Below are 12,711 nucleotides of genomic sequence, written 5' to 3'. Positions count from 1 at the left end.
GATAGGCTGGTGAGTCCGGAGAGTCGGGTTACCTCAGTGCTCTCAGCCAATTGCTGCTTCCCTAGTTGGATTGGCTAGTATAGCAATTCCCTTTGATGTAAACTGAGCTTTAGCAAATAGGATAAGATCTGGTATGTTTCAAAGCACTTAAAAATGGAACCAAAAAACCTCTTTGCGACATACCTGCCACAATCACCTGCAGTATTTACAGTGGGTATTGAGTCTTAGCAAAGATCACTAAAAGTATCAGAATGTAAGAAAAGTCATTGTGACCCAGTGAAAATATGAATGTATTCTATTATTGACATTATAACCTGAGACAAGTAGAAGTGCGGTTACACAAAGCTAAAAGCCAGTTGTACCTGCTGCTCCATCAGGTGGTGCTATTTTCATAGGATAAGGCGGAACGTGTGCAGTATCTGGCCCTCCGTCTTTACATGGGCAGGTAAAGGGAATGCGCTCCTGATTGCAGGCAAATTTTATGAACTTGCAAAGTTCTTCCTGAGTAAACATTTCCAGTGCAGACCAAAAAAATTCAATATGCTGGTCTGTTTCCATGAGACCCACTTGGTACATAGTATGAGCCTAAATAGAGGAAAGGAAAGAGTTTTTACTAAAGGCAGACCTATTCACATTTAACCCAAAGTTAGGTTTACAGATGTTTACATTATTTGATGCACACAATACATTCCTTACTTGAGTGACAAAATAACATACGAGTGTATGGCTAAACATCAGCTCTATTTAATATAAACATTTTTGCACACAATCTGGTCCTTTAAAAATAAAAACATCCTGAAAATAAGTCATCATTTATTATACATACATATCATTAAAGGAAAACTAAAGTGCCAGAAAAACAAAGTTGTCCTCCTGGCACCATAGCTTCCTCTAGTGCCCCCCTTTGTCGCGGCCCCTTCTGTGATTTACCTGATTCCAGCACCCATGTCCCTAGGCTCTGATTCAGGCTCTGCCTCTGCCGACATTGGCGGGGGAGACATAATGCACATGCGAAGCAATAACTGTGCTCGCATTAGGACTTCCCCCACAGGGAAGCATTGTATAATGCTTTCCTATGGTGTTTCAGGTGACGCTAAATGTCCTCATGCATAGCGTGAAGACGTCCAGCATCAGTAATGCGTCGCCTAACCACCCAGAAGTCCCACTAGTGGCTGTCTGGTAAATAAATTATTGCAGTTTATATGCACTAGAGCGGAAGTGGTCTGGGTGCCTATAGTATCCCTTTAACACTTTGTTACCTATATCTCTGTTGCCAGCATTCCTACATCCCTGCTCAGTTAATACCTTTAGAAACTCCAGATTGATGAATGGCAGGCCGCATGTTCGGAGCTCCATTTCTAGTGCAGTAAGTGTGTTTAGCAGCTGCAAGGGGATAATGGAACCCAAACCAGCCCGTACTGCATTCATGCACTCCTGGTTCTTCAACTCACTCATACGAAGGCTGCGGATCCCTGATGCATATATATCCTTGTTTTCCCAGCTATAAAATGAACACAGACAGTTTTAATAGAAGATAATAGATCAAAAACAATAAGAAATCTTACAGTGCTGAAATCAGAATGCATTTATCCACACTGCAGTGCACAACTCGATCCATAACGAAGTGTGGATTTAAGGGGATCCAAAAATCTTGAGAGCGTGATGGGGTGTTCATTATGCCAAATGTGACCCCTCATAATTGTGAATACTTTAATTTCTGCAATTCAACCATCCAAGGAACACTACATCAGTCTCATAACCCACCTCACACATCTATAAAAATGGACACAAGGGCAGACATAAAAGGACATCAAAAGAATCATGCAACATATACTTACATTACAGGAATGTGTCTTCCATTTGCACACAGTTCCACCTCTTCCCCAGTCATGGTCACGTATGTAAATTTACAGCTCGGTTTGTTGGGAGAGTCTGGGCTTTCAGTAGGAAGATGCTGCGAGGCAATTTCAGTGCAGAGAGACTCTAGGTCGGTCTCATCGTTCATCTGGAACATCACAAAGTTTCAATTAAAGGAATTTTACATCAATGGAGGGAAGAAAATGATCACTACACAATACTTACATTTTCAATTTTTTTAATGTAGTTGTGGGTCAAAATATCCGCTTCATAGAGGTCAACTTCTGGGTCCAAAGGTTCCCCTACTAGCATTTTCCAAAAGCAGGGAAGTAAATCAAGAGGCAGAGGAACATCTGCTCTGATAGCTATTCCCAGTAATTGGCCAAGGAAATGAAGAAGCTGCTCTTCAGCATATGTGATTGGACTTGGGGTCAAGAGGTGTTTGCCCTGCGAGGTAAAAAGACACGTTAGTATGTTTAACGTATGGATGTTTCACTATAGTTACATAGCTGAAAAGAGACTTGTGTCCATCAAGTTCAGCCTTCCTCACATTTGTTTTTGCTGTTGATCCAAAACGTTGGAATAAGATTTGTTGAATTTTACATAGATAGCTACATAATAATTTAGGTAGAAAAAAAGTATAACCTTACTATATCTAAATTAAATAATCACACTACTCCGAAAGAACTACAAATTTATAAGGAAATAAAACTTTAGAAGCAATACATTTTGATTTTTAAAATTTTATTTCTGTCAGTGCTATTCACTGAAGTAAGAATTTAAAGTGAATTTAAAATTTTAGACCAAAATAGTAAAATTAAAAAAATTCTCCAAGTAATCTATGATTTTCAATTCCGTTATTTGGTCCTAAAACTTAAAATTCCCATTGAATCACCAGCAATTCACACTTATTAAATAATTCTAGCTGTATTTTTCCCACCTCAATCCAAAACGACATTCCAGTAATCATTAATCTCTATAGTACAATTTCTGCTGTCTAGATGTCAAAACTATTTGGTTATTAACCTTTCATAGGAATCGAATGTATTTGTACTGAAGTGAAGAAAGAAGGAAGTAACAGTGGTGTTGATGGTTAGTTGCAGCAAAACACAAACCAATGTGTGTAAAAACTCTTCATAAATACACAACAAAAATACGGTAAGTCACAAACAATATAAGCTGCTAAACTCAACTACATCCCAGTGTGAAACATGTAAAATCACAAATACGTATGTTATAGAATTGCTTCCCCAACAATTTAGTCCAACGGCTGTAAGCACATAATGAATACAACTGCAAATATAGTGAAGAATATTACTGAATCTAAAATATACAATAGACATGATACAACTGTAAAACCGTTCAAAGAGTATGCCGACTGTGTTGTGTTCAAATGGGTTCAAGAAGGATTATATCACCAAAGGTGGTTGATATCAAAGACCGTTTTTGAGTGAGTACTTGACGCAGGAAGCTTCTTATATTTTATTGCAGTAAGGATACACCACCAGAGCACTCTCGGTGAAAATATCAGACTTTGGTTCCAGTGTTTGAGCAGCAACAGTTATAAATTAAACAAAAACAAACAAACAAAAAAAACTAAACAAATCACATTAAACCCTGTAGGAACAATGACAATTAATGCAGTCTTCACTGTTTGGTCTGTCAAGATCCGATTCCAAAATGCAATGTCTTTATTACGATTAGCAGCTGTAAAAAGACTTGGCATTTCTAAATGAGTTGGACAATCCATTTGGACATAGGATCTTTAGAACTTTGTTCCTTATGAGATTTGTTTTTCTGTCATTAGTCCTTAATGGCTTAATCTAACTTTACAGTTATGTGTGCTATAATCTCTTTTTTAAAACGTTTGTGTTTTATTTTTATTTACAATTATTATTGTGATTAAGAGCCATGCAATATAAAAAATTTTACAACAGCGAATCTGGTTCATGAATTTCCAAGCCATACCAATACCTTATTCTTATTAACTGCAGAGCTGGGACACAGCAATAGAAGGGACATTGAGGAGCTCTGAAGTTCTTTGCACACTTGCCAGAGGAAATGACGAAATGAACCACCTGAAACAGAGGATTGTATGTTAGACATTTGATAAAACGTTAACAATGCTCCATTGTCGTTACAAGTTCCATAAACATTGATTAGTGTAAAATCATTATAGTTAAGGATAAACTCTACATCCCTCTACATCTACATCCCTCTATATATATCTCTCTCAAAGCATTTAGTTAATTTGCCATCTTCCCAAAGAGCATACACGTGCTTAAGTTTGCAAAAAATCATTGTAAACCATACCCTTTATTTCATTAGCTGTAGAACGGACATCTGCAGCTCATGAATATCCACCTCTTTTTGCACAGCACTTTGTTATTTGTTTGTGCTGGTTTTGTCATAGATTAGCACTGAGGTAAAATCACTCATTCAAGGTCATATATGTGAATGAGCAATCCAATGCTTAGACAGTTACACTACACTGAAAGCCATGCAAGGGGAATAGAACAGCACTGTGTGTGTGTTTGCAGTATATATTCTATAGTATAGTCCAGGCTTCCCCAAACTCCGGCCCTCCAGATGTTGCTTAACTACAACTCCCATGATTCTCAGCCTATTTCATTCATAGAATCATGGGAGTTGTAGTTCAGCAACATCTGGAGGGCCGGAGTTTGGGGAAGCCTGGTATAGTCTTATTTGCAGGCATGTGCTCCGAGCACACTTCCAGCAAGTAAGTACATGCTATGTGTTCAGTGTGAGACTGCAGATCTAAAACGGGCATATTCAAAAATAAAAGCTGTGGCTTTCCGATTGACAAGCTAGTGATTGGGAGTGGGGTGAAAGCAGAAGTAAATACAGGAACAGTGCATTTATCTAAATTTAAAAAGAAAAGAAATTACACCCAAACAAACCAAAGAAACAAAAAAAGTCCAATATCATTTGACAGCAGCAGGGTCCTTGCACCAAAAACACTTTAGAAAGTTGAACAATTTAATTTCAGCTAGTTCAATGGTGCAGCATAGGTTTCTGGGAGTTGCAGTTCAACTGTTTCACAGCATTACTACTTCAAGAAACCGAACGACATCAACATGTAGCAGAGCTCGTGGAGCAAATAAGGAACCCCACAATGTAGGATTAAACAAAAGAAAGAAATGGATGGATTGTGGAGAAGAATTAATTAGCATTAATTTGTTTAAAATACAAAACAAAAAAAACAAAACTGAATATAAACAGACTAAAAACAGCCCAAAACACCTATTTTAAATAAACGTAACCTACAGTACAGATTATACTACACATGTTGCGTTGAGTGCCCATTCAAGGCATCCGTAAACTTGTTTTGGAGGAATGAGAACTAATAGGGGTAATGGCTTATTGTCAATTTCTCTCTTGTAACACATATGATAACTCATGAGAATGTCAAACGGAACCCTTCTGTTCAGAGCAACGTTTAACCATAATCAAAGGAAATGCAGGTTAAGGCCCTCTCTGTTTTGTACTCACTTGTGCCATGCACCTCTTCTCCAGTGAAGCGGATGTTAAATGCATATGTAGGATCGCCCCCACTTGCCAGCTTCACACATAACTGAGAGGAAGGAACACATGCCAGCTGCCGGGCGGCCTGGCAGAAGTAAGAGTTCTCAGAGGTTCGAACTTCTCCTATGAGTAAAAAATAAAATTAATCTTGGGGAAAATGGTATAAACAATTACCTGCATTGCATTTTTTCTGGATCAAATGGCAACACCTGGTGAGATCTACTTTTAATAAGAGTGCGGTCCCCGTTCGGTACCGTTAATTTTACTGACCTCCAACAATTTCCAGGGGATCCAGGCTTATTTCTGGAGCAGCATGATCTGCTGTCCTCTGCACGGTGGCATTTAGCACTCTATTCATCACAGTAACTTTTGTATCATAGAAGATGAGGCCTAGAACAGGAAAAGAGGATTGTCAATATCTACAATCATTACTTGCTTTTCAGAACACGTGTAAAATATAAAACCCATCTAAAACAGCTTGGCAAACAGATATAGAATTTATACCTGCAAGACATTCTGCTGGAAATGCGCGGAAATAAAATCCTACAATAGTGCAACTATGGATATCATTCTATGCTGCTAAAGCCTGTATGAATACTAATCAGATAGTTGCTAAAGGAGGTTGATAAAATGGGAATTCAATCCACCACAGTTCATCTTAATAATGAAAGAAATTGATAAATAAAATAGGTGGAAAAAGACAGATTATTTCTTAAAGTCTTTTGCTAATATTGTTCTACCTATGCCCCACAAAACATGAGCTGCCTTGATTAACAACATTAGCAGTGATGGTATGGGTTAGGTGTTATTGATGCGGTTTGTTGGGTAAAACAGATCACGAATGCGAACCTTTGGCTTGCTGTAATAGTGAGGCGATACTGTGCATAAACATGTCTGTTTGCCGTAACTCCACAAGAGGCAGGAAGAAGGTTTCTAGCGTAGTATTCAGAGACTGAAGCAGGGCAAAGCGGAGCCTGAGACTTTCTATTGGTACATCTGTGCATAAACAAGGAAGATAGTTAAACATTTATCCAATCAATTTTAATTTACTATTCATTTATTCTATGTCAATGCATGATATGATTATTTAATATGATATTTGCTCTGTGTGTCTTCATAGTTATAGAGTACAAAATCTACACAAAAATACAATTGACAGTTACATGGATTTACAATACTTGTGTATGTTTGTATAATTGTGTCTAGAAAGATAAAAGTCACCCACTTAACAGACAGGAGACCCTGGGGTCCGCAGTATCTGCTGGATCTAGATAGACTTCATGTGGATGTAACCGGGCTGGGGTTATTGCAAGGTGACGGCAGAGGCGGTTAATATATTGTACCAAGGCAACATCCATTTCCAGGCTCCACTTCCTGCTAGATTTTTGGGCATGCCGAGTATCAATGCATGCACATCTAAGAAAGAAAACATATCCTTCATCCGATAAAGCAAACATCAAGGTAAACAGACACAGAACAAGACTGTTTTACATATCTCATGCTATTAATCACTAGTTTTCTGATGCCATATACAAAGAAAATTCACACAGAAGGCGGGAAGCAGACAGTGATGTTCATAGCCATAAGACCTGAGTGCAGATGTTAGAGGCAGGATCCTGGAAATATAGCTGAAGTAAAGTATAGCCTGATGTAAAGCCAGTAAGTATAGCCTGATGTAAAGCCAGGAATTACACACATAAAAGTATTTAATTTACTAAAAAACTAGTGTGTCTGCATTAATACATTGTGTTTATTTTATGATCTTTTGCTTCTTCGATCATTTCATTGGATTTCTACATTCTTTAGATAATATAGTTAATTAGTAAATGAGAATTGTTGGGAATTCAAAGTAAATTGAAAGTGAATTTCCAATTTCAAGGCAAAAGTAATCAAACTAGAAAATATACTCCTGGTTCGGTTCTGCTAGTTTGAACTTACATTTTAAATTCGTGATGCATGACAATTCATATCTTAGTAAGTAACCACTTGATATTTAAACTGGAAACATCATGTAAATCAGGTATGTGCCCAAGTCGAGTACTTTAGCCTTGAATTTGAAATTCACTATGAATTCTCACTTTAGTAAATAACCCTCATAGTTTTATATACAACATGTGGCTCATAAGCTAAAGGATTAGGAGCAAAGATAAAACTGGTAAAAGTTATACAGAAGGACGCGCAGCTTTATCCGAGTCCTCTGTGAATAAGAAAAGACCGTTCATTAGAGTCATCAAGTATTAACGCCCATTGACAAGAACATTCATACCTTTCATAGTGAAGATCATAACCACAGGCAAGGATAGATCTCCAGATACTACGGGCATCTTGTTTGGCTCGATCAACTACAAACTTGTGGAATCCTTCCAGTGTCAGATACTTCTCTTCAGGAACTGAAATGTACCATGAACACAAGTCACATGACATTTGTAGCACCTGAGGCTTTACACTGTATTATCAAGAAACTCGAAAGGCAACAAACAGAGCAGTACCTTCTTGCTTTTTAGTAGGAGATTTGTCTGAATCCTTCTCATCTGGCCTGCTCTTGTCAGGAGATTTTGGTTTTACAGTTGGTTTCTTCTCACTTAATGCAGTTCTATTAAATAAAGAATGGTTTGCATAGTGTTATACAATGAGTTCTTACAATTTGCATGGTCTATCCAATATATTAACCAGATATTGAGTAATGCATTAAAATCAGTTCAGTTTAGTGATATTGACCATTAGCGCTTACTAAAGGAAAAGCAACAATGCAAGCTTAAAATCAGCCAACATTTATCTGCCTAATTCTTGGCGATGTTTCCAGAGCCATGTGCTGCCACCTACCTGACACTGTTCAGCACAGCTTTGTCCTTTGTTGGTGGCTTTCCAACAGGCCGCTTGGTGCTCACCACCTTCACTGGATGCTGCTCTTTGCCAGTTTTGCTGTATTTGCTTTTATCAAATTTTGGCTTGGGAATGCCATATTTCCGCAAGATCTTTAGAGAAGTTAGAGAAAATTGTTACAGTGAGCAAAATGGACAGGATTACATCAGCAAAAAGGAGTCCACGTAGTTACATAATTACAATCTGGCTAAAATACTCAAGGATTTATACATACAATATTACACCAGTAGTGGAAAACCAGCTACTAAACTCCATAGCTTTAACTCATTTACAAGACATACCAGCATTTTTTTTAAAAAAAAATAATTAAAATAGTATAGGACCTCTTAAAATCCATATTAAAGAACAGAAAAGATTTGAAAACATACATTTAAAGCAGCATTGCCACAATTTAATTTCAATGAACATCTCAAAGATCAACCAAAACATATCCATAGACCATTTACATGTCTTTCCTTGTATTGTGTAACAGACCCAGGTGTCCTCTTTCAGATGAGAGATATTTGATCTGTCACACCTCTATGTTATGTTTGACCTCTGCTGAAGTTTTGTTATGGGTGAGATGTTTCCTATTTCACTTCCAATTTATAAAATTGCCAATTTCTATGAGAAACTGGCACTTTGATGATTAAACCATGAAAGGTATGGTGAACTGTGAATACATAATTCTCAGGGATGCTAATGGACAACCAAAAGCCATGGAGGTTGTAAGGTCACATGATGGCTGGCTATAATTTAAGAAGATAAATGCTCTCACACTACAAACCCACAGAGATCACAAAAAACATTTGGAGAGACCTTCACCTGTGTCAGTTGATCTTCCAGGACCTTTTTGGGGGGGCGCACATTTGTAAAAAAGGTATGCAGCAAGTTTCCCGGAGTCTGTGAATTGATCTGCTCCTTGCTCAAATAAATGTCTGATACCTTGATGTACTTGACTGGAGTCAGACTCAGTGTTTGCTCAGCTTGAATGCAACTCTTGAATATATCAGAGAGAATTTCTCGAGTCTCTGGGATTAATTTATCTACTGTGAGAAAGCAGTGACAAGAATATTACTGATAGTGCCCAAATAACAAAATAATAACATCCAAAAGAAAATATAAGACCACACACAATAAAAGCAGTCCTCTTTTTTTCTGAAAGGCATCTAGTTAGAATATTTATAAAATTTATATTATAATAAATGACTTAATAAAATATATTTCATTGAGATTGGTAAGAGTCATACTCTCTGGTATTGCCTCCGATTTGCAGATGCTGCTATTAATTCAGCAACTACATCTCCACAGTCTCTTTCCTGGAATATGAGTTATGGGAAAGGGCCAATTTAATTATGACAACAGCGACAAATATCCATTGCTCTCAGTGAGTCGTACTCCCATTAATTCTGCCCTCTGCTGTGATTCATATGCTGGGAGAGAGATTTGCTGGGGACGGAGACAAATGAGCTTGTAAGTAAGGGAAGAGAGATTAAATTAAATGCAGCAGCCGCAAACAGCTGCAGCCAAGAATTGTGACTCTCATGATTCTTTTGCAAATAATGATTTCTGTAAGTACCCCCCCCACCCCGCACTTCCCGAATAACCAGACAAAACCTAGCTATTTACAACTGTAAATCATAGATTATTGTACATTCATGCCATGAAGAGTTTCTGGAGACAACCATAAGCCATCACAGGGACACTCTAAGCAGCATACAGAATGTCTGTCTTATATTATATCACTCCTCTGTGCAGCAATCTGGGCTAGCATAGCACCTTCAACAGTGTTAAAGCGGCACTGTCATGCCGAACTTACCTTTCCTCAATCTCTTCCTCTTCCTCTTCTCCCCCTCTCTCAGGATTTGTTCTCCGTTTCTTCCTGTGTACTATAGTTTTCTTTAAAATCACAAGACAAAGTAGGGATTCTTTGCCTTATGGAGGATTCCTCCGCTTGACAAGCTCTGACCAGCGGAGGAGCAAAGTGTGCTTCATTTCCGCTGGTCAGAGCAATTTTCCCATAATTCTTACCTTTCCTCTGTGTTCCCACGATGCTTCCCGTCATTTTAGTAGAAACTGCCGAATTGCGTTCTAACTGAATGAGAACAGTATGTTCGTTTGTTTTAGAACGCAATTCGGCACTTTGTTGGATCGCAATTTCCTTCGAATGAATGAAACTCCGATCCTATTCATTCCCGCACTGTGTAAAATGACACAGAGCACTGTGATTGGATGGATTTCAAGCCATCCAATCACAGTGCTCTGTGTCATTTTTCACAGCGTGGGAAAGTTCTTTGGAATTTTCCCACGCTGTGTAAAATGACAAAGAGCACTCTGATTGGCTTAACCCCACCAATCAGAGTGTTCTTAGCCTAATTGCAGGGCGGGGCAAGGCTTTATAAGCCTTACCCTGCGGAGCTCAGTCTGCGCGGAGCCCTCCATGGGTGAAGATGGATTATTTTTTTTGCGCTCTGGTTTTTTCTTTTTCGTTGTTTTTTTTTTTGCGCTCAGGTTTTTTATTTTATTTTAAATTCGACGGGTATAATGGATTTTCATTTGGCCTTTTTTGGAGCTGAAAAATTAAGATTTTAGAAAAAAGAAGACGTTGAATGGCAAGTTTAATTTTACTTTACAGGGTAGGGGCTTTTTTATTTGGGTGGGGGGTGGGTGACTAGGGGCTTGGTGACCCCTAGTCACCTTTGATGGAGGGGGGGGGTTATTTGATTTAGGGCCCCCACCCGCCGCCCAGGGGTGGGGTCTGGGGGGGGAGAGGGGAGGACAGTAGGTGTCCCCCCCCCCTCATTATCATTATGGCCCCCACCCGCCGCCCAGGGGTGGGGACCGGAGAGGGGGAGGACAGTAGGTCTCCCCCCCCCCCATCATTATGGCCCCCACCCGCCGCCCAGGGGTGGGGGCCGGGGCGGAGGACAGTAGGTTCCCCCCCCCCCTCATTATCATTATGGCCCCCACCCGCCGCTCAAGGGTGGGGGCCGGGGAGGACAGTAGGTCCCCGTCCCCCCCATTGTAATTTATGGCCCCCACCCGCCGCGCAGGGGTGGGGGCTGAATAGTAGGGATTTTATTTTACAGTGAGCAGCCACAGGCTGCTCACTGTTTAGTGTACATGCCCCTACATGCGGTATAGCGAGTAGGGGCATTGGGGAGATTTTATTCTCCCATATGCTATTATGGGGGTCATATTGACCCCCATAGAGTGAGAGGGGGACCTGGGGGGCTTATGAAGTGGCGGGGAGCACTGCTCCCTGCCGCTTCTGTGTTTACATATTACAAGGAGGGAGCTGCAAGCCGGTAGCTCCCTCCTTGTAATAAACTGAACGAACAAACTAACACTGATACTCAGTGTTAGTTTGTTCGTCTGATTTTTCTATTCATTCGTCTGTCTGATGAAAGAATGAATAGATGGAATTCCCGTTCGCATGTCCAGGTGTTTCACTGGGGATGTGCGGGAATCTCAAAGGCTATCTAGTGTGGGCAGATGACGTGTCCCACATGTACTTCACCTACCCACACAAAGATGGCAGCGCCCTGAATATAAATCGGGGCAGAAAATACAGATTAATAAATAGGTAATCTGGGGGGCTTAGGGGCATTTGGTGGTGACTAAGGGGTCAATTGGATGTAGTGGAGGCGAGAGGGGGGTTAAAAAAAAAATGGGATTCGGCAGTGCCGCTTTAAAGCTGTCTTGTCACATTCAGAGGTCTTTGTATATTTTATGCTTCATAAGTAGGACCAGAATTAATTAAGAAGATAATATAATCGTTTAAGAGGGGTTAATCTACAGTGACTGTAGCTCTCCTGCCAAATTCACCAAACCCTTAAGGCTAAATAGAAAAAAATGTTTTATATAGAATTCAGCTTTAAGGATTTGATGGTCTTTGCATATTTAACAGAGAGACAGAGACTGACATCACCGCATGCTGTGCAGCGGCACAAGGGCTAAAGCTCTCCCTTACAAGTGCCACCATCTTCGTTCTTCAGCTACTGACAATACATTCACTGATCCACCACTGATGCACTCTTGCATCAGCACAATGGTTTATGGAGGACCTTGTGACACTGCGGGATCCTCCATAGACCACATCTCGCAATGCACAGGAAGATGCCCATTTGACAAAATATAGCAACAACCGATAGTGGAAACTCTGCCTTTTATCATGTTTTGTCAGCTTCCCTACTTTATCTTATGGTACCAATGAAATTCCAAACAGTCAATGTAAGCACTTCATAACGATTCTATTTTTATGAAACACTTAGAAATCATATTGTGGTGACAGCGTAGCATTACAAAGCGTAAATACTTCCAAGTGAGACTGCCAAATCACGAAAGCACATCATAGCATAAATTCAACTGGCATTTCTAAAAGAAATACAAAAGGAACAGTATAAAGTAAAAGAACTAAAAGACTGATCATATTACTGATCACTA

At 39.5% G+C, this 12,711-nt stretch overlaps 1 protein-coding gene across 1 annotated transcript in view; it reads right to left on the bottom strand.

Annotated features, from left to right (window-relative positions):
• Positions 1-12,711, bottom strand: part of HECTD4 (HECT domain E3 ubiquitin protein ligase 4) — a 168,744-nt gene that overhangs the window by 4,923 nt on the left and 151,110 nt on the right. The window contains exons 63-75 of the mRNA XM_063454220.1: positions 9,091-9,314; positions 8,227-8,378; positions 7,893-7,996; positions 7,670-7,793; positions 6,629-6,819; positions 6,253-6,399; positions 5,674-5,793; positions 5,371-5,526; positions 3,832-3,935; positions 2,083-2,304; positions 1,839-2,005; positions 1,306-1,501; positions 363-585 (exon numbers count right to left, since the gene is read on the bottom strand). Of these exons, the coding sequence (XP_063310290.1) occupies positions 363-585; positions 1,306-1,501; positions 1,839-2,005; positions 2,083-2,304; positions 3,832-3,935; positions 5,371-5,526; positions 5,674-5,793; positions 6,253-6,399; positions 6,629-6,819; positions 7,670-7,793; positions 7,893-7,996; positions 8,227-8,378; positions 9,091-9,314 (2,130 nt within the window). The remainder of the gene's footprint in view (positions 1-362; positions 586-1,305; positions 1,502-1,838; positions 2,006-2,082; positions 2,305-3,831; positions 3,936-5,370; positions 5,527-5,673; positions 5,794-6,252; positions 6,400-6,628; positions 6,820-7,669; positions 7,794-7,892; positions 7,997-8,226; positions 8,379-9,090; positions 9,315-12,711) is intronic.

The sequence above is a fragment of the Pelobates fuscus genome, chromosome 5 (assembly GCF_036172605.1).
Source record: "Pelobates fuscus isolate aPelFus1 chromosome 5, aPelFus1.pri, whole genome shotgun sequence".
In the NCBI taxonomy this organism is placed as follows: Eukaryota; Metazoa; Chordata; class Amphibia; order Anura; family Pelobatidae; genus Pelobates; species Pelobates fuscus.
The sequence above is the reverse complement of the archived record's forward strand: the minus strand, read 5'-3'. Positions and strand labels throughout refer to the sequence as shown.